This window comes from Salvelinus namaycush, chromosome 34 (genome assembly GCF_016432855.1).
Source record: "Salvelinus namaycush isolate Seneca chromosome 34, SaNama_1.0, whole genome shotgun sequence".
Classification (NCBI taxonomy): Eukaryota; Metazoa; Chordata; class Actinopteri; order Salmoniformes; family Salmonidae; genus Salvelinus; species Salvelinus namaycush.
The window spans coordinates 1,155,338-1,178,581 of record NC_052340.1 but is presented as its reverse complement, the minus strand read 5'-3'; the positions used below and the strand labels follow the sequence as shown (position 1 = coordinate 1,178,581).

Sequence of the window (23,244 nt, the reverse complement as noted above, 5' to 3'; positions counted from 1 at the left end):
GTTTGCTGAAAATAAACGCAGTTGACAGTGAGAGGATGTTTGTCTTTTTGTTGAGTTTAGTAGTAGTATTAGTAGTTGTATTGACTGTGGTAGAAGTAGGCCTAGTAGAAGTAGCAGTACACTGCAGTAGTAATTGTGACTGTTGTAGAGAGATAGGCTTAGTCAGGTAATCATATTGGTTAGCGGTGGTTAGTAGGGTAGCTATTGAAAAGTATTTCGTTTGTGTGGGATTGTTATAGTGGGATATTTTAGTGGGTTGGAGTGAGCTGTGTGCCATAATCAGTCTTAGAACGTGTCCTATAACTAAGAAATTCTGAAAGTTTCATAGCAGTTAAGCAGTCAATCAACAGTGGGAAGCGGGCTTAACTAAAGTAGTTGATGCAGTTACTAAAACAGCTGTATCTCTTGATTGGTAGTTGGTGGTTCTGTTCTCATTATAGATTTGAATGGCATAGACTAAGATGTCATACACTTTCATACGTTTTTCTCCAAGTTGTAAAGGAAAGTGGTCAAAACGGCAGTTGTTTATAAAAGTTGAGAGAAAATATAGTTGATTCGGTTACTAAAACAGCTGTATCATTTGATTGGTAGAATATATTTCTATTTTGATTCCAGATTTGAATAGTGGCAAGGTAGATCATGATTTCATATGCTCTGAAGCCCGGTACAGATACAACAGCCGACATAAAGAGTGACGAGACGAGACAAAACTAGCCAATTTTAGATGTTGTGTTGCATAACAGATGACTAAAGATGGGACATTCAGATCAAAAAGACGAAATGCGCGGTTGAGACCATTTCCAGGGTAAAAGTGTGCCTCTTTACAATGACAGGATTTCAACTTTGGAACAAAGTGGAATCCATGCACCAGGAGAGCGTTCCCTACCTCATCACTGCACCAGTGCACAAAGTCACCCTCGGCCTCCCGTGGCTCCAATGGCATGATCCCACCATCTCCTGGTTGAGCATGGAAATCACCAACCGGTCACCTGGATGCTGGAGGACCTGCTCCCTCATCGCTCTCCAGCCCGACAACCCGGAGGTTTACCAGGCTCTTCGGGAGGTGTTCTCCAAGACTCAAGCTACCTGTCTCCCTTCTCATTTCCCCTGAGACTATACCATTGACTTACTAGAAGGCTCTGCACCGCCGCATCTACCCTCTGTCGGTGGTTGAGACTGAGGCCTTGGAGGAGTACATCCAGGAAGCTCCCCAACTGGATTTTGTCCGCTCATCCACCTCTGCTGCGTCGGCAGGCTTCTTCGTGACCAAGAAGGATGGGGTCTGCGTCCCTGCATCGACTACAGAGGTTCCAATTCCAAGGGGGTAACGTTACCCCCTTCAGCCATGTAACTGCAGTTTTTTTTATGAAGCTGGACCTGCGGAGTGCCTAAAATCTTATCCACATCCAAGAAGGGGATGAGTGGAAAACGGCCTTCAGCTCGACATCTGGGCACTATGAGTAATTGGTTATGCCTTATGGACTTGCTAATGCTCCATCAGTGTTTCAGGCGTTCGTGAACAAGGTGTTCCGGGACATGATCGGGCGCCAGGTGGTCATGTATATCGACGATATCCTGGTCTACTCGGCCACCTTGGAGAATCACATCGCTCATGTTATTTCATTATTTAACCTTTATTTCAACAAGGAACACAGACTGAGACCAAGGCCTCTTTTACAGCTGGGCTCTGCATATACATGTTTACACATACAGTTTCGGTACAATGATTAAAAAACTAAACAAGACAAACAAAAGATCACAGATAATACAAAAAAAATCAAAATAAAGCAACAGATTTAATTTACACATAGGTTATTCTACTAACAGCACAAGAACTTGCATTAATAAATATTTAAAATGAGAAAAGGGGACAAGAGTCTAAAGTTTACGTTTAGTCTGCAGGCTATTCCATAGGCAATGAGCGTAACAGGAAAAGGCAGCCATACCCAACTCTGTGGAAATCGCATGGGCCTCAAATGTAATCCATGCTTGAGACCTGGTTTTAGGAATTATAATTATAATATTTATGAGTGATGATAAGTAAGAATGTCTGAGTAGTCCTGAGACACCACCTGGAGAACTGCCTTTATGTTAAAGCTGAGAAATGCCAGTTTTTTAGGTCGAGGTCTCATTCTTGGAATACTGGATTAGCTCGCAGATGGTGAGCATGGCTGAAAGGAAGGTCAAAGCAGTCAGGTCATGGTCAGTCCCAACCACCATAAAGGGGCTCCAACGGTTTCTGTGTTTGCCAACCTCTACCGTCGGTTCATTAAGAACTTCAGCTCCATCGGCTCTCCCCATGCTCAACCTTCTCAAGGGTGGTCCTTGTAAGTTGGTGTGAAGTCCTGCAGCGGATGAAGCCTTCCGTCTACTGATGGGGCGTTTCTCCTACGCCCCGTTGCTGAGACACCCAGATCCTACTCTGCCCTTTGTGGTGGAGGTGGATGCCTCGGAAGTGGACATGGAACCATCCTGTCCCAACACCAAGGTAACCCACAGAAATTGTATCCATGTGCATACTTCTCAAAAAAAGAGAGAGAGGACCTGCAGAGAGGAACTGCAGAGAGGAACTTTGATGTCAGCAACCGTTGGCATTAGAGGAGTGGAGACGCTGGCTAGAGGGCGCCAAGGAGCCATTTCTCATCCTCACCGACCATGGGAACCTGGAGTACATATGGACGGCGAGGCGAATGAACCCAAGGCCAAGCAAGGTGGGCCCTTTGCTTCAGCAGATTCCACTTCAACCTGTCATATAGGCCAGCTTATAAGAACATCAAAGCCGATGCCCTGTCCCATCTCCACGATTCAGGAGAGGTTCCGATCCCGAGTGCTCCCATCATTCCACCCTCTAGAACCGTTGCTCCCGTGCTCTGGGACGTAGACGTGGACATCCGCAAGGCTCTGGAGAGTGAACCCGCGCCTGTTATATGCCCTCCAGCTCGCATCTACGTTCCCACGGGGGTAAGGGATCGCCTGTTGATTTGGGCACACATCCCTCGCCGCTGGACACCCAGATATCACTCGCACTATCAATCCCTCTCCGATAAGTACTGGTGGCCCACCTTGGCGCAGGACGTCACCCGCTATATAAACTCCAGCTCTGTAGGAGCCCAAATCAAATCGCCCCAGCATGCGCCAGCAGGGAAACTACTACCCCTTCGGGTGCCTCAGCGGCCTTGGTCACGTCTGTCCATAAACTTTGTAACTGATCTCCCCCTTTCTGATGGTTTTACCACTATATTATGGTTGTTGACATTTTATCAATTTCTCTGGTCTACTTACCGCTCTCCAGGTCGCTGAGGCACTATTCCAGCAGGTGTTCCGGCACTATGGCCTTCCGGAGGACATCGTCTGTTTCCGACCATGGTCCCTAATTCACATTGTGGTTATGGGGAAGCTGGGGGCCACGGTCAGCCTCACATTCGGGTACCAGCCTCAGTCCGACGAGCAGGTGGAGAGGATCAACCAGGAGCTGGGGAGGTTCCTAATGAGTCACTGCCAGAACCGACAGGGGGAGTAGGTCCGGTTTCTTCCCTGGGCGGAGTACGCCCAGAACTCACTTCGGCACTCCTCCACCGGGCTGACTCCCTTCCAGTGTGTCCTGGGATACCAACCGAGCCAGAACGTGGCCCCTGCAGTGGACGAGTGTTTCCGGCACGCAGAGGTATGTAACGCCGCCGATGTGAGGCTCCAGCACGCCCTCCGTCGTCAGAAGACATGAAAGGGCGGTGAGATTCCGGGAGTTGTAGATGATACGTCACCTCATTGACCCTCCGGAGGACCTTGACGGGCCCCCCACAAATCGGGGACTCGGCTTCCGGCAGGGCTGGCGGCACTGGAGATTCCTGGTGGAGAGCCAGACGCGATCGCCAGGATGAAACACGGGAGCCTCACTACTGTCATGCTTACTCCCGCTCCTTCTTCCCAGCGCTCGACATCGCCGGCCTACTAACCATCAGCCCAGAAAACAATCATGCTCCCCATCATTACGCACACCTGGTCATTATTACTACTTGATTACTCCCCTCATATTTAACACTCCATAGACAGCAGTCAGTAGGTAGTATTGTTTTGATACAAGTTCTGTACGTGTCTTGTTTTTATTTATCTGCATTTATCATTATTAAACTTACCTTCTGCACTTGCTTCCTGTTCCCGGCGTATTACGTTAGTGTCGTCTTAGCTGTTGTATCTATACCGAGTTGAAGTATTTGTCTAACTTGTTGGGAAATTGTTCAGCATTTGAGAGAAAAAGTAGTTGATGCGGATATTAAAGGAGCTGTATCAGGAGCAGCAAATCAGGAGCTGATTTGTATTTATTATGGATCCCCATTAGCTACTGCCAAGGCACTCTTCCTGGGGTACGTCAAAATTAAGGCAGTTATACAATTTTTTAAACATTACAATACATTCATTACAGAATTCACAACACACTAAGTGTGTGCCTTCAGGCCCATACTCCATTACCACATATCTACAACGCAGAATCCATATGTACGTGCGTATGTTATCATGTCTGTATGCATGTGTGTTTGTGTTACTTCACAGTCCCCGCTGTTCCTTCAGGTGTATTTGTACCTGCTTTTTGAATCTGATTCTACTGCTTGCATCAGTTACCTGATGTGGAATAGAGTTCCATGTAGTCATAGTCTGTTCTGGATTTGGGGACTGTGAAGAGACCTCTGGCATGTCTTGTGGGGTATGCATGGGTGTCCGAGCTGTGTGCTAGTATATTAAACAGACAGCTCGGTACCTTCAGCTTTATCAACACATCTTACAAAAACACATAATGAAGTCAATCTCTTCCACTTTGAGCCATAAGAGATTGACATGCATGTCATTAATGTTAGCTCGCCGTGTACTTTTAAGGGCCAGCCGTGCTGCCCTGTTCAGAGCCAACTGCAATTTTTCCAAGTCCCTCTTTGTGGCACCTGACCACACGACTGAACAGTAGTCCGGGTGTGACACAACCAGGACCTGTAGGACCTGCCTTGTTGATAGTGCTGTTAAGGCAGGGCAGTGCATTATTATGGACAGACTTCTCCCCATCTTAGCTCCTGTTGCTCTGATTTGAATAGCAGCATAGTAGACTGTGATTTCATATGCTCTAACTTATTGTGAAAGTGGTCAAAAGAGCTGATTTGTGTTATGTCACAATGTTTTAGTAAATTGAAAACATCTCTTTAAAAAAAATCTCTTCGGGTTTTAGAGGACTACAAAAGGCTGGGCACACTAGTCTGGACAGGTTTGCACTTTTTAAAGTTTGCATGGCATTTCTAGCTTCAACGGGGTATGAAAAATTGTTCCGAAAAATAACTATGTAGAAGAGGAAATGTAAATAAAACGGGTGTGCTTGCTTGCCTTGACGTATTTACGGGTTGTGAAATAGTACACTTAAGAGAAGTGGCAAATCCAAAATGCACCATTGAAAGCTGTTATGCAAATGTGAAACAGTCCAATATAAATACTATCAAAAAGCTTCTGCCCAAGTAATGTAAGTTGAGTCAGTCTGCACATTTCAACGTTGGTGTGGTGTTTGGAGCATAAACGGTTCAAGAACAGTGGCGAATCCATATAATTTCCTATTGAAACCTATAGGGTGCCATCTGAGACAGTCGAATAGTATTACTTACTGGCTGCCCAGGTGGTCCAGAGAACCCAGGTTTCCCAGGGAGACCCTGTTAAAACAATAGGTACTGTTAGAGTCGATCCTAGTAGTGGAGACAACTGACAAAACAGTGAATCAGAGGGAGTGTGGGTGTGACCAAAAACAACAGAGCAATCCCATTAGGCGTAACAAGTAGAGCCTGGTAATGTAAACCGATAATCACGTGCAGTCAATCACACACACTGTTTTCCAAACACACTCCATACCCGTGAGCCTTTGGGTCCTGACAATCCAGGAAAGCCAAGATTTCCCTGTGAATCCAAATACACGCAGCCAGTTGGCAACACATTTCATGAACACAAAATCATTCTAAAATCTCACCACACAAAATGATTGTTTACTTATACAATGTTTCAACACACAGGCATGCAAACATACACACACTCACATACAGAATAATGGAAAAGAGTATTTACTATGAGACTGACACACACACACACACACACACACACACACACACACACACACACACACACACACACACACACACACACACACACACACACACACACACACACACACACACACACACACACACACACCTATATCTCATGTAATAACAAATATAGTGAGACTCTCACCTTAGGGCCAAAAGGTCCAGGATTACCTTCAAAACCTGGATAACCAACCACTCCAGGCAACCCACCATAACCTGGATACCCAGGCTCACCCTGTGAAGAGAGAGAGAAGAGAGAACATTGATAAATAAAGGGAAAGAGAGACATGTTTTTTTCTTCTAGTTTTTCATTGTTAATCATGCAGAATTACTACAATGTCCAGTTATCAAACAACAGGCTAGAAGAGCTGCAGTACCACCTTCAGCTAATGTAACACCATATGCATTGACTAGCAGCAGTCATTTCATTTGAGAAAAACACACTTCGTGATAGAACTGCTCTACAAATTCCTTACAGATTTGTGATCGAGAAATAAAATCACCATTACTGTTCCCAACACACATAGCAATCACACATTCACTAACCAACGCACATTCTAGTGTCCCTTTCTTTAAGCTCAGTCATTCATACACAGAGGTACAGGTGTGTGACGGCAGCGATAACAGCTAGGCCTTTGGGAGTCAACGCCTTCACACACACCATGAGATATCATTAGATAATTATAGACTCACACGCACACGCACACACACACATATATACACACACGCACGCACACACACACACACCTGAGGTAATAAACTATCTGGGTGGCCAAACCCTGACACCAGTTCCCGAGCAACTAAACAGCTCAAGCTGCTCAGTAGCACAAGTGGGTTTTGTATCTATATGCAGTCAGAGAGTAACAGTTCACACACCTGATTCAGCAAGCTAACAAGCAACGCTAAACGGATTGCAAACGGGTTAGCATAACTTTAACCAAACCAAAAATAGTTGTTCTAAATATTAGCTAGCTGGTGTCATGACTTGCCCTCCTGGATGGAGATCAAAGGTGCCGGTTAACCAAAGGCTTCAAGACCCCCCTCTCCTGGGGGAGATGGCCAGTTTCATGACAGTTGTAAATACCTTGGAGGAACTGTCTCTCCATAGCCATGCAGTATTGAGGGGAAAGAACCCTTTTGATACAAGGATATTCTTCCCGCCAAAACTACAACATCCAAAAGTAGATAATGAAACAATAATCCTAACACAAAGAATGTGGGAAATAGTCGGGAGGGACTTAAAGAACAATCGTGTCAGATCATTTATTGTTTGGTGATATCATCATTTTTTTAAATTATGGAAACATTGTAACTTTAAGAGCTTTCCCAATGTATATATCAAACTTGCATCTACATGTTGCCAAACTTATATGATTAAATATTAAACTATTTCTGAAAAGACAGCAACGTGATTGTAGCCTTCTAAATGAGAAATTGTATTTCATATAAAGTTGTATCCATTCAGTAACCACGTCCACGTGAGCACAGACATTATGCCGGCATGATGGAACGCCCCCTTTGACTAGAGCACTTAAAAAGGACTCCTAACAAAATTTACGTTAGACCAGAAAATGTGGAACAGTGGCTACACGTTGAAATGGTTGCCATTTAAATAGATTAAAACATGCCGGGTTGCTACCGGTGTGTAGAGTGGTTCTAGCTGTATCCTCAATAAACAACCATTGAGACCAACCAACAGTGCAAGCTGAACGTGACAAATGGTTTAAAAACTACAAGACCAGAAAAAGCTAAGACATTCAGACTCTCGACGAGTGAAGGCGAAGACTATACCAAACATTCTCAGTCTGCAGCTGGGTAAGGTTAACGTAGTCTAGGACACTCGACCGAAGACGAGAGACAAAGAACAATTTCCTTTCACCACCATAGATACCACTAAAGGATCTATTCTAACAAGCCTCTTTGAACACCGCATGGTACACCTCTGGAGGACCCGTTCTAACAGACACTCCGAGACCAAGAAGCTACGACTACAAAGGGCATGGTAACCTCTGGTGGACAACCAGAGACTTACACACCCAGAGACTTCTGTCGAACTGATTTTCCATAGATGGACCGGGCAATTTCAACAGAGAGAAGACACATACATTCAAGCGTAAATACATATACATTGCAATTATTTTCAAATGAGCGGTCGTTCATGTGCAAAGTATTCACATTCCCATGAGTATAGTTTTCCCAACTGTATGTAGAATAAGTTGACTCTCTCTGTCTCTCCCTCTCCTTACATGCCCCTCCCTTTTCATTATGTACCAAGCCGTCATATCGCGTTAGTCCACTAGGGACTATTCAATGCATTACGTTAGTAATCAATGTGGAATCTATCCTGTGGTTGTGTTTACGTAATTCTGTGTGTTTAATTCGTTAGTTAGTAAATAAATAACTAAGTCAATTTGTGTATCGCTGAATCATCATGCAGACTAGGGTTCGTGCAGATTTGAAGTCAACGACATTCAGAATGAGACTGATATGAGGTAATAATAATTAATATGATAACGATATTTCCTCCAACGTTATAATGAAAAGCTGCCTCTCAGTCCGAAAAACACACACGTTATTTGGAGACTTGTGGGGGGAATGCTGATGATGTCGCCCACTGTATGCACTTTCGGTAGCCTGATTGAGTCCAGACTGAGGAGAAATCTGCACACAATGCATCCCAGACCACCTCCTAAAGTACTCAGCCAGACCTGAACACAATCAGACCACAAAGCAACTTGTGTGTGTCTAGAACCGTCTTTTCAATGCGATCTTCGTATTCTGATAGCAGAAGTTGCATGTAAGTGTCAAGTGTAGACATGACCTTGCAGCTGGGGGCAGTCATATATCACAGTTTGCAAGCTACGGTCACCGGGCCAAATCCTCAAGTGAGATCAGGTTCCGTATTCACAAAGAAGATCTAGAATTAATTTAGATAAGATGTTTTCTTGCAGAGAATGGAAATGTGTCTATATACTCACAACCCAACCCAAGAAGACACACATACCCCTGAGGGGCTGGAAGTAGTGGGTCGGCCGCAATGGAGTGCCCCTGGAGCAATTATTGGGTGCCTTGCTCAAGGGCACCATAGCAGGTGATGGTATCTAGAACGATGTCAGTGACCCAGATTTTACCATCTGAACTGGGATTCAATCTGGCAACGCCCTGGTTGCTGGCCTACTTCTCTAACCACTAGGTAACCCTGTATAATTTTTGCCTTTAAGATCATAATTAATAAGATAACATGGACAGGGGGACCTGATCCTAAATCAGCACTTCTACTCCAAGAAGCTTTATGAATACGGAGTGGTTGCAGATCCGACTTTTCACAGACCTTTTTTTCTGAGTGCTAAGTGTCCTGAAGATTCTCTGCATGTGCGTATCCATAGACATTTAAACTAGTAGATAGTTATAGCACTGAATTCATCCACGTATACTTATGGAAAACTCTCAATGGCGCATGAAGCCGGACTTATTTGAATTTGAAATGTGCCATATTGCTGAATGGCACCAAAAAAAATCGCTAAGGATCATGGTGAAAGTGGCTGTAACTAGCAAAGGATCATGGTCGATGTAGACCTTTTAATCCTGCCTGAGCGAGTCAACCGGCAAAGAGCGTGCATGAGAATCTCCTCGTAGCCTGCTGGCCGGGTGATTTTTTGTATTTGTATTTATTAAGGATCCCCATTAGTTGCTGCCAGGGCAGCAGCTACTCTTCCTTGGGTCCAGCAACATTAATGCAGTTATATACAATAAGAAATGGTATGACATTTCATAACATTTTTCACAACAAATTAAGTGTGTGCCCTAAGGCCACTACTCTACTACAACATATCTACAATACAAAATCCATGTGTACAAGTGTGTAGAGTGTGTGTATCATTGCTTTGGATGTATGTGTCTTTGCCTGTGTGTGATTGGTCTGTGTCAGCACGTGGTCCTGTGTGACGACAAATGTAGTAGTCAGAATGGATCACAAATTAATTAAATATCTTGATACTGTATGTAACAAACTTTTGTTTTAAAATTACCCTGGGAATTGAACTTGATCATAATAAACACATTTTAGAGGCCAAAACGTCAGAACCCCCCCAAAAAATGGCCCGTTCTGGTGATCACATTTTACCTAGGATTTCTAGAGCAGACCAGGGCTTTTGGCACCACTAGGTTGCTATGCAGTAGACCAGGAGAGCTCTTGACTTCACGCTCCAGACTGGACACTGGGGTCCTGTGAGGATCACGTTCTGCACATTTGTTTATGCTCTACTTTACGCTCTGCCCTACTCATAGAGAATAGGCTACTACGGCAAAAAACTGTAATATCTTGTGTTTCACCGAGTCGTGGCTGAATGACGACACAGATAATATACAGCTGGCTGGGTTTTCCGTGCATTGGCAGGACAGAACAGCTACATCTGGTAAGACAAGGGGTGGAGGTGTGTGTCTATTTGTCAATAACAGCTGGTGCGCAATTTCTAATATTAAGGAAGTCTCGAGGTATTGCTCGCCTGAAGTAGAGTACCTCATGATATTCTGTAGACCACACTATCTACCAAGAGAGTTTTCATCTATATTTTTCATAGCCGTCTGCTTACCACCATAAACCAATGCCACACTCAACAAGCTGTATAAGGCCATAAGCAAACAAGAAAATGCTCACCCAGAAGCGGTGCTCCTAGTGGGCCGGGGACTTTAATGCAGGCAAACTTAAATCCGTTTGACCTCATTTCTACCAGCATGTCACATGTGCAACCAGAGGGAAAAAAAACTCTAGACCACCTTCACTCCCCACACAGAGACACATACAAAGCTCTTCCTCACCCTCCATTTGCCAAATCTGACCACAATTCTATCCTCCTGATGCCTGCTTATAAGCAAAACCTAAAGCAGGAAGTACCAGTGACTCGCTCAATGCGGAAGTGATCAGATGACGCGGATGCTAAGCTACAAGACTATTTTTCTGTGCCCAAGAAAGTGAAGGTAACCAGCCTAAATTACTACCGCCCCGTAGCACTCACATCGGAAGCCATGAAGTGCTTTGAAACGCTTGTCATGGCTCAGATCAACAACATCCTCCAGGCAATGATGCAATCAGTCAGGATGCTCTCGATGGTGCAGCTGTAGAACTTTTTGAGGATCTGAGGACCCATGCCAAATCTCTTCATTTTCCTGATGGGGAATAGGCTTTGTTGTGCCCTCTTCACGACTGTCTTGGTGTGTTTGGACCATGATCGCTTGTTGGTGATGTGGACACAAAGGAGCTTGAAACTCTCGACCCACTTCACTACAGCCTCGTCGATGTGAATAGGGGCGTGTTCAGCCCTCCTTTTCCTGTAGTCCACGATCATCTCCTTTGTCTTGATCATGTCGAGGGAGAGGTTGTTGTCCTGGCACCACACTGCCAGGTCTCTGACCTCCTCCCTATAGGCTGTCTCATCGTTGTCGGTGGTCAGGCCTACCACTGTTGTGTCATCAGCAAACTTAATGATGCTGTTGGAGTTGTGCATGGCCACGCAGTCGTGGGTGAACAGGGAGTACAGGAGGTGACTGAGAAAGCAGCCTTGAGGGTGTTGAGGATCACGCGTGGCAGATGTGTTGTTACCTACCCTTACCACCTGGGGGCGGCCCGTTAGGAAGTCCAAGATCCAGTTGCAGAGTATGATTAAGAAACATGTGACTCAGAGTTTTGTACAGTTGGATACTCTTCCAAAGCCACTAATCTCTCCCCCATTCCTAACCAGAAGCAAATACTTGACATGTCTCCCAGAAGATTGGGACCGAGTGACGGTAAAAGGAAAGTGTCAGAAGATTGCTGCTTATTAACTGTTAGGACCCAAAGTTTACACTGTAATGAGGGTGTCCACAAAGGGGTGGGGTGTAGATCGGCCATGGGATGAGAGATGTGTTCCTAACCTGAGCACAGGGAAGAATTATCCACAGATACTCACTGTCACTGTAGCAGAACATAGGATATTATTGGAGATGTTGGTGGCTAAAAAAACGGGTAGGAGTTGGGAGACAGGTAGGGAGAGTCTGAAAGATTCAGTCCTAGATCTATCGGTGAACCACAAAGGCAATAGGAGATCAGGAGCAGGGGACAGATTCAATGCAATAGTTATTCATCAAGGCAGTCGAGGTAGGGACAGCAACTGAAGCAGCGGTAGTAGTGGTAGTAATAGCATGGAACTGGACTACGGTGCAAACGAGGGGTATCTTGAAGTATGCATCATGGGCAGTGTTAGTGGTACCTTTTTAGTATTGCTGGGATATCACCTTCTGAAGGCGTTGATGTTGAAACGTGTATACAGTGCTGGTTTGCTATATATAATCATGCATAGCTTAACGCATTATTAATACTTGTTATGTTTTGTGTTTTCTTTTGGTTTTCAAGTCTTGTGATATCACTCTTTGGAACCCAAAGGAGGAAAGGGAGAAAGTCAAAAGCTGCAGCTGAAATGTCATTATCAGTTGTACAACAAGAGTGGGAATAAGAGTGTGCATGGCGTGATTATAAATCAGGCCATAAGTCTCGGGAATTGTAAACCTACAAATCAACTGAGAATGTTAACCCTTTCACACGTACCATCACACGGGTGTGATCGTTCTACAGTGGTACGATCACATCTGTGTGATTAGAATGCTTATTTAGAACGGACAGTTTCGAATGATGCAACAATGAGCTGGTCACACTTTTTTTAGAAACTATTTACACAAACACAGTAGTTACAAAGTTATGTCCAGAATGTGTTATTTTTGGATGCAATGTTCAGATATTCACAAAAGTATCTATAGCATAACACAATCATCCAAACCGGAAAAATGTAGGCTACATTTGTCCTAGCGCTAACGGAGGAAAGATTGACGCAACACAAGCGGTCCTTTGGCCAGCGAAGAGCCCGGATCCCATTGAGCACGTCTGGAACCTGTTGGATCGGAGGGTGAGGGCTATGGCCATTCCCCCCAGAAATGTCCGGAAACTTGCAGGTGCCTTGGTGGAAGAGTGGGGTAACATCTCACAGCAAGAACGGGCAAATCTGGTCCCTGAGAAGGAGATGCACTGCAGTACTTAATGCAGCTGGTGGCCACAACAGATACTGACTGTTACTTTTTGATTTTAACCCCCCCCCCTTTGTTCAGGGACACATTATTCCGTTTCTGTTAGTCACATGTCTGTGGAACTTGTTCAGTTTGTCTCAGTTGTTGAATCTTGTTATGTTCATACAAATATTTATACAACGCAGTTGACAGTGAGAGGATGTTTCTTTTTTTTGCACTTCATATACTCTTGGGTAATAACATTCAATCTGGATAATAACACAAAACAAATCATAAGGCTAGAGAAATGTATCAACAAATATTACGAAAACAAGCAACACTCAAACATGACGGAGAGTAAACATGGAGAATCAATCTCAAAATTAAAACGCAACTCCTCCACAGATACAAACAATTTAAGTGTGGAAAGTGGTCTGTAAAATTCAATAAGTGACAAACTGGGCATACTTGAATTAGTCAGTAAGGATATAAAGGAGTTGAAGGCGAGCCTTGAAACGAGTGACGAAAGAGCAGCGATAATGGAGAAAGAAACAAACAAGCTAAACGAACAGTCAACAAGATAGAAACGGACGTTAATGAACTAGGAGGACATCTTTCTGAGAGAAGCCTTACTAGACATACAGACTAGATCTATGAGAGAAAATCTAGTACTTACGGGTATCCAAGAAAGAGAAGGAGAAGTTCCCGAAAACATAGTGAAGGAATTCTTTCTTACAGCGCTTCAAATCACACTCGATGCTGTCGATAAAATCCAACTCGAACGTGTACTCCGTTTCGGACAAAGAGGACAGAGATATGAGCGTCCAATCGTTGCCAAATTTGCTTTCTTTAAGGATAAAGTAATGGTTAAAAGCCTGGGTAAAAGACTCGCCGGCATGAAAATAAGCATGAAGTTCCCGAGGGAGATTGCAGAACGGTGCAAAGCTCTGTATCCAATCTTCAAGGAGAATAGATTAAAAGGCAAGAGTGTAGCTCTCGTAGGTGATAAACTGCGTATTGACAACCAACCAAATGTTCCAAGACACAAAGACTATTCCATGGCTATTCTAAAAATTACAAAGTTCTCAGAGTCGGCAAATAATGGAACACCCAATACTAGCCATGGTAGGGATTGTAATAATAAAATAAATAGATTGAAAAAATAAAAAATAAAAAAATTGTTAAATAAATAAAGTACAACTACACTGTACCTTTCAAGGGAATGTTGTGAAATAATTAGTATCTAAGTTTCCATTTATAGTATTTTATAAATGGATAAGACGGCATTAGAAGAAAGGATAAATAGCTAAATAACACATCTTCAAATATAACTAATTGGAACACAAAAGTACTCAATCAACATGGTGGGGATAAAAACACAGCATACAGAATGTGGGTGTGTGTGGATGTATTGTGATGGAAGATGTGGTGTGTGTTTTTCGGTGTTTGGAAAAGTGTGATGTTAAGTGAGTGAGAAAGGAAATGGTTGCATATACCCGGGCCAATGTTTGTCTGTGAGCAGAGGTTATGAGAGAGAGCTTTAAATGTTGTGCAGATGAGGGATATACATTTTAAAATAATTTACACATCTAATTTATTTATTGTCCTATCACGATGGAACTACATTTTAAAATAAATGATACATCTAATGTATTTATTTATTGTCCTATCATGATGGAACCCTATACCCTAGACACCCACCTGAACGACCCATACAATAAAGAGAAGTCCCTATCTGTTTCATGGGCCTGCTGTAAGCTGCCTATATGCAGCCAAAACAGAAAGATACATGTGGTCAGAGTAGCACTGCCCCCTCAAGATTCTGAGCCTGCCTGGCAGGGTTGGACCTACAAAGCCAGAGCCCCTTGATGAGAAAGCATAAAATACAAGGAAATTCTCAAAGCTGCTAATGAGAACTTTGACGACCTTGTACCTAGCCGGTGGGGATTCTGGTGGGGTACCCCCACCCAGGTAGTGGCAGTGCTGGCAACACTGGCTGCAGTAATCCATGTGGAGGCGGGTCACACTCCGACAATCAGAGAGGCCCTGGTGGCACAAAATAATCAAAGGTCTGACTGCACAAAGATGCTTGGGAATATGGTCACAACTGGGGATCAGCGTGTGTGTGTTTCAGGGGAAGGGGGTGTATCTGATCTCCATCACCTAGGACTTGACAATGGTTAATCAAATCTAACATTTTTGCTCAATCTTGCATGCTTTCTCAAACAGATTTAACTGTATATGCATCCATAAATCAGGTCCTGTCTTGAGTTGGGCTCTGGTATGTAACAACCGTTGAGCATCTGAGCTTATGGTTGATTGTGGGGGAAAGGGGTTGAGTGAGTAAGAGTGTGTGTGTGTGTGTGTGTGTGTGTGTGTGTGTGTGTGTGTGTGTGTGTGTGTGTGTGTGTGTGTGTGTGTGTGTGTGTGTGTGTGTGTGTGTCCCATATCTGTTGCAAGGGGGTAAAGATATTAGGGATAATATAGGAGGAATCACAATAATTGTTTGCTAAAATTTTTAACATAATTTGAGTCAATTTGAGGTGTACCTGTGGGATGTATTTCCAGGCCTACCTTCAAACTCAGTGCCTCTTTGCTTGGCATCATGAGAAAATCTAAAATCAGCCAAGTGTAGACCTCCACAAGTCTGGTTCATCCTTTCCAAATGCCTGAAAGTACCACGTTCATCTGTACAAACAATAGTACGCAAGTATAAACACCATGGGACAACGCAGCCATCATACCGCTCAGGAAGGAGACGGGTTCTGTCTCTTAGAGATGAACGTACTTTGGTGCGAAAAGTGCAAATAAATCCCAGAACAACAGCAAAGGACCTTGTGAAGATGTTGGAGGAAACAGGTACAAAACTATCTATATCCACAGTAAAACGAGTCCTATATCGACATAACCTGAAAGGCTGCTCAGCAAGGAAGAAGCTACTGCTCCAAAACCGCCATAAAAAAGCCAGACTACAGTTTGCAACTGCACATGGGGACAAAGATCGTACTTTTTGGAGAAATGTAGAACTGTTTGGCGATAATGACCATCATTATGTTTGGAGGAAAAAGAGGGAGGCTTGCAAGCCGAAGACACCATCCCAACCGTGAAGCACGGGGGTGGCAGCATCATGTTGTGGGGTTGTTTTGCTGCAGGAAGGACTGGTGCACTTCACAAAATAGATGGCATCATGTGGCAGGAAAATTATGTGGATATATTGAAGCAACATCTCAAGACATCAGTCAGGAAGTTAAAGCTTGGTCGCAAATGGGACTTCCAAATGGACAATGACCCCAAGCATACTTCCAAAGTTGTGGCAAAATGGCTTAAGGACAACAAAATCAAGGTATTGATTTATAGAACATGTGTGGGCAGAACTGAAAAAGCGTGTCTCGAGCAAGGAGGCCTACAAACCTGACTCAGTTGCACCAGCTCTGTCAGGAGGAATGGGCCAAAATTCACCCAACGTATTGTGGGAAGCTTGTGGAAGGCTACCCGAAACGTTTGACCCAAGTTAAACAATTGAAAGGCAATGCTACCAAATACTAATTGAGTGTATGTAAACTTCTGACCCACTGGGAATGTGATGAAAGAAATAAAACCTGAAAGAAATCTTTCACTCTACTATTATTCTGACATTTCACATTCTTAAAATAAAGTGGTGATCCTAACTGACCTAAGACAGGGAATTTTTACTATGATTAAATGTCAGGAATTGTGAAAAACTGAGTTTAAATGTATTTGGCTAAGGTGTATGTAAACTTCCGACTTCAACTGTATACCAAAAGTTTGGGGTCACGTAGAAATGTCCTTGTTTTTGAAATAAAAGCATTTTTTGTCCATTAAAATAACATCAAATTGATCAGAAATACAGTGTAGGCATTGTTAATGTTGTAAATGACAACCAGACGCTGCACTTGACAAATTTATGAAATTACTTATACCAGTTAATAATAAGCACGCACCCATTAAGAAAATGACTAAAAACTGTTACATCCCCTTGGATTGATGAAGAATTGAAACATTTTATTGTTGAGAGGGATGAGCCAAAAGGTATGGCAAATAAGTCTGGCAGCCCAACTGACTGGCAAACGTACTGTAAATTAAGAAATCATGTTACCAAACTAAATAAAAAAACTATACTATGAAACAAAAAATAAATTATATAAAGAATGATAGTAAAAAGCTTTACTCAGCTCCATCATTCATTGAATCAGATGGCTCATTCATCACAAAACATAGGTATGACATGCCAGCAACAAACGCTGACACTACACATCCAAATATATCTGACCAAATTATGAAAGACAATAATCGTACATTTGAATTCTGTAAAGTCAGTGTGGAAGAAGTGTTTTGTTTTGTAGTTGTCTATAAACAATGACAAGCCACCAGGGTCTGACAATCTGGATAAAAAATGACTGAGGATAATAGCGGACGATATTGCCACTCCTATTTTCCATATCTTCAATTTAAGCCTACTAGAAAGTGTGTGCCCTCAGGCCTGCAGGGAAGCTAAAGTCATACCGCTACCCAAGAATAGTAGAGCCCCACTGGCTCAAAGAGCCGATCAATCAGCCTGTTACCAACCCTTACTAAACATCTGGAAAAATATGTGTTTGACCAGATACAACGCTATTTCACAGTAAACAAATTGACAACAGACTTTCAGCACGCTTATAGGGAAGGACACTCAACAAGCACAGCACTGACGATTGGCTGAGAGAAACTGATGATAAAATGATTGTGGGAGCTGTCTTGTTAGACTTCAGTGCAGCTTTTGACATTATCGATCATAGTCTGCTGCTGGAAAAAACGTAAAAGTTATGGCTTTACAACCCCTGCTATAATGTGGATAAAGAGTTACTTGGCTAACAGAACACAGAGGGTGTTCTTTAATGGAAGCTTTTCAAACAAGTTTCTCCCGAGTCGCGCAGCAGTCTAAGTCTCAGTGCAGCGTCATTACAGTCCCTGGTTTGAACCCAGGCTGTAACACATCGTAAATAAGAATTTGTTCTTAACTGACTTGCCTAGTTAAATAAAAAAGTGTGTATGGTGTTTAAATGAGATTATAAAGAGTCAAGTGTGTGTGATGTCTGAATAGATAATGACCTGGCCAGTTTGCATGGTTGAGTGTCTATGTGTGTAACATGAAGTGAGTATAGCCTTAATATGCAGGACGATAATTGTAATCTATAGTATGAACATCATAATCGCATTAAACATAATATTCATAGAAAAACAAATCCCCCTACATTTCCATAGTAATTGACGTTTCACATTGTTATGAAAGAGAAATTGGATTACTATAGGCTTCACTACAGTACAAAATGTACCCCTAACAAGATGTTATTCCCCAATATCTGATATCTTCCCATTGCTTGTTGTAAACATAGATCTACTGTAGACAAAGACAAACAAACAACAAACATATTGAACTATAGAACGTTTTAGACAAGAGAGAGAGAGAGGAGAGAGAGAGAGGAGAGAGATTGAATCTTTTTGTAGTCAAAAAATGATGAAGATGTGATGAAGATGCGACTTGCTGATGCCAGCCTGGCATTCTGAATCAATTTGGCATTGTCAAGATGGACGGCTGTATATTTTCATCTCACAGGAGAAAGTCACACCTTCGCCGTTGCAATCTCCAGGCTGAGACGTTCCCACAGAAGTCCTGCGGTCACTGAAATGTGACACCTGATGAAAACTTGACTTGACCAAATGAATGTAACTATGTGAATTCAATTGTTGTAATTTGCTTTGTTCAAGAGCTTATAAAGAGCTGCCCATTTTGATAATTGTATGTTTTCTGGTCGATGTATTTTTAAAGTGACTGGATTGAAATTGTATGTTGGGTTGACTTGTTATCAGGCACATTCCTGTTGTCTGGTCCTACCATTCACATTTCGTTGATTAGATTAGAGTCTGGGTGTGTTTCCCTGCCTTTCGTTTCACTAGCAAAGTGCTACGAAATGTTAATTCAGGTTGGGGGTGTGTTCACACTTGAATTTGGTTTAAGGGCAGTAAACTCACTCATACTTTGCGAACTTGCTACTAAGCTCCTGTGCGTATCAGACACACATGTATTTTTCTCTTAGATGTTATTCTAAACTAAAGATGTGTAACATAGTACATTACTATCAACTAAATAAGACAACTATGTTAGTCTGTAATGTAACATGTATTTCATGTACACTGTAATGGCTTGAGTGTCAATTATTTTGTGACTAATATATATATTTGTTTTATTTAGTAAATGCATTCCTCGTTTTAGAGAGTAATTCTTTGATTGACTACAGTATATGCCTATAATTTAGTAGGTCTATTGATAGTTGTTAATTACACTATACACATAGCACATGCTTGGCTACCAACATGACATCCCTGAGCTGCTTGCCTCAATAAATTAATGATAGATCATTGGTTGCCAGGATTAGCTATTTGTATCTAGCCTCTTAATAATTGCATAATGTTGCAAGATAGGCACATATTCATTATAGTCAAAATGAGTCGGTGATGCAATGATTCACTATCTTGCTAGATCCTCCAGAGACGCACATGGCCTATTGCGTTTATTCACATAATAATGGAGTCAGATTGATAAATGAGAAAGGCACGCTTATCCCTCTTCCTCCGTTGCATGGATACAGTCTTTTGCAACTCTTCTGTACAGGATACAGTATTTTGCAACATTCCTTTATCTCCTGGGGAAATTGATCATTAAGACCGAATATTGTCCCTTTGAGTTCCTTTCCCCTTCTTTTGATCAGCTCCTTTTGTTGGCGGTGACAACATTTTGCGATGATAGGTCATTTCGAGCTCCAAGTCCGTGCACTCTGAGGCTGAGGGGGAGCCTACAGTTTAGTCAGAGTGAAATGATCACGTTCCATGGAGAGAACAAGCCACTCACAGCCAAGGTAAAAAAACTTTTATTCAAACATGGACTGTGTACTCAGGGAAAACAGGGCGATGAAGGAGTAGCTGTTGGGACATGCAAAACCCAAAGCATGCTCTCTGGAGGAAGTTTCAAGACGGACTGCATGACATCTCTGATTGTGACCTCTGGATTATTGGAAGCGTTTGGGAACTAGCATAGGTGTGATGAGGTATGATGAGGTAAGGTGATTAGGTGAGATGCAGAGCAGCAGGGAATCAAACCGTACAACATAAACAGAATAACATACACCCCCCCCTCCCCACCCATACAACAAGGTAATTTGTTAATTAAGCAGCAAGGGGCAAGTCTTTCTCTCTCTTTCTGGAGTAGGGTTAATAAATACAATAAAGTATAATATAGAGTGTTATAGTGTTACGCCACTTACCTTACTGCCTTTTACTCCATCACAGTGACACCTGGACTTTCCGGTGCAGCTGCACGCCTGGGGACAAACGGGACAACAGTCAGTTTCACACACCCAACTCACTACGTTGGCCTGAATACAGTATAACATGGAATGGCAACACTCCAGGTAAAACACCGACTAAACATTCAGCTGAGGTTGATAGAACCTTGGTTGAATTTATGTTTCCTCGTGGAGAAAAAAAGTGCTAAAGCATTCAAAGTGTTTGGAAGTGTGTTGTTACACTGATGACTGGTCTATGTTTACTCTGTGTTTGAGAAAATCCTCTCACACATCCTCTGACAATTATCACCAACAGCACTATTGAGTAGACAGAAATTCTAAGGGTTCCTCGCCAAACACGACATTCTACGGTGTCCCGGCACGCACATTTGCATACTGTATTATATTCTGTTCGTCTTCCACTACTAGGGCTGGGAGTGCAAGTCATTGCGTGTGTTTGAGCTGATTATCCGCAGCTCTGTAAAGAACAACACATCTACACAACGCCTGGAGAGGCATTTAACCAGTCGATTTGCTATACTTATCCTATATTGTGAAATAATCCTATATTTAGCATCTTGAACACTCGCGTTGAGTCAATAATCCTCTCACAACAAGGCATACCCACAAACCCACCCAGAAACCCCAGTGGTTCAGTTCTGCCATGCTTAGGATGCCATGTCGACCTGAAACGTGTCATATCCCAGACCTTCTTATCTCAGGCGAGTACCTTCCTGAAGTAGGTCAGACACAACAAGAATGCATGATAATCTTGTATCAAGTTAGCGCTGCTGGTTTGATTTGCCTTGTGTCCCAAGGTAACAGAATCTCCTTTTGTTGACTGACTGTTGCGTGTTCCTAATGAATGAGATTGTCTGTGCCGGAAGAGAGACAGAGTTATCTGGGGAGATGCAGTGAGATAGACACTCTGTCCACAAGGATTGTTTGGGTTTCCGACGGAATGCAACACAAATGGAGCAGGGGTGGAGGGAGCAGGGGTGGAGGGAGCAGAGGCGTATTTAGTAATTTGGATGCTCCAGGCAGAGGGGCAGTCTGAGCCCCCCCTCCACCCCCTGTGCTCTTGCACAATTTTTTTTATGTCATTTTTTTGCATTTAAAAAGACATGTCATTTAACAGTAAAAATGTATTACCTTTTAATATGGCAAGAACACAACCAGTCAGGATGTTTTCATCTGATTGTCAAACAAATCACTTCAAAAAGTACGTTATCTTTGTATGTTCATCCAAAATAATTTGCAAGTGGCTGAAACTATCTCACCGAATATAGCATCTGTGCAAGCGAAACAGCTCCCCTCTGTCTTACTATGTGTAGCCCATGTATCTGATGCTGTCTGGACAAAAACAGTATGACATGCCATACTTTTTTGGGCAAGACAGCATCAGATACGTGGGCTACACATACTGTACATGTCCTCTGCATCTGCCTCGTCGACGATGGCAGTATTATCAGCAGCACCTGTCTTTTTTTACTAAAGAAATGAGTTAACTTCGGTATCTTTTCTGTTAACATTTAATATTCGTTATTTCCTTTTCTTTTCTCTGCCCCAGACTGAAAGCACTTAATTGCTGCAGCTTAATTTAAATAAAAGTGCTGTTTGCAACCATATTGTGTGAAACAATTTACAGGAACGCTGTAAAAAGTCCATTATTATGAACCAGTCTGTGAGTGATTAATGACACTTGTTTATACTATTATGAGAAAATCTTGGATTATATTCATATTGATATGAAACACCGGATATGCATATGTATGTAAATAAATGATTGCTCTTTTATTAGATGGGGCCTCATTAACCTGGGCACAGTGGAGAAGCATAACCTCCCTCCCTCCCCATTTCCTTTGAAGCTACCTGCAGATTTTGCTGCTCCTCAAGCAGAGAATGGGGGGAGGGGGGGGGGGGGGGGGGGGGCTCAAGCAACAACAACAAAAAGATTTCTAGTATTTTTATCACGAGGCCCTTTGATGATGTGAGGCCTGAGGCAATTGCCCCTTCTGCCTAATGTTAAGTCCGCTACCGTGGGAGGGAGACAACGAGACAGACAAAGTCCTATCTGTTGTAGACAAACACACACAAAAGTCTCTTTCTCCCACACATGAGCACACACACACCAACGCATACACAGACACACACACAAACACATCCAGACATAAACACTTGGCAAACTTTTAAAAAAGATCAACAAAATAAGGTATTGTATAGTGGTTTTACATTTTTATACTAGCCATGTAAATAATATGATCATAGCAGAGTGATAGCAATGTTGGTGTCAAAAAACTGTGCAAGTGGGGAGGTGTGTGGAGCACTGTGTGCGTGTCTGTGCATCAGACTGTGTGTGAATTTGAATGATGTTATCGCCCTGGCAAAATCGCGGGCCCTGTGTGAATGCTATGGCTCCACAGTCCCCTGATAACACATCATCAGACAGAGACCTGCACACACCTGGGGCATGCAGGAGAGAGAGAGAGAGAGAAGGCGGAGAGGGGAAAGAGAGGAGGAAAGAGAGCGGAGATGGAGGCAACATGAGGTGACAGGAAGAGAAGAGGAATCTGGAGTGAAAGAATGAAGAACAAAGTCGAAAAAGAAGAGAGAGAGAGAGAGATAAATAGATTAAGGATGGACACAGGGATAGAGACAAAGACAGCATGAAGACCTAAATGACTCTGTTCTCTCACAAATTAACATTAGTTACCAGGGAAAACTGTAAAAAAGGACTGTGAGCCGGTCATGGACACTAATATCATAGT

The 23,244-nt window shown here is 42.9% G+C and overlaps 1 protein-coding gene across 1 annotated transcript in view; it reads right to left on the bottom strand.

Annotated features, from left to right (window-relative positions):
• col4a3 (collagen, type IV, alpha 3) overlaps window positions 1–943 on the bottom strand; it is a 63,858-nt gene extending 62,915 nt beyond the window's left edge. The window contains exon 1 of the mRNA XM_038974431.1: window positions 887–943. Coding sequence (XP_038830359.1) covers window positions 887–943 — 57 coding nt within the window. The remainder of the gene's footprint in view (window positions 1–886) is intronic.
• Between the last annotated feature and the right edge of the window lie 22,301 nt (window positions 944–23,244).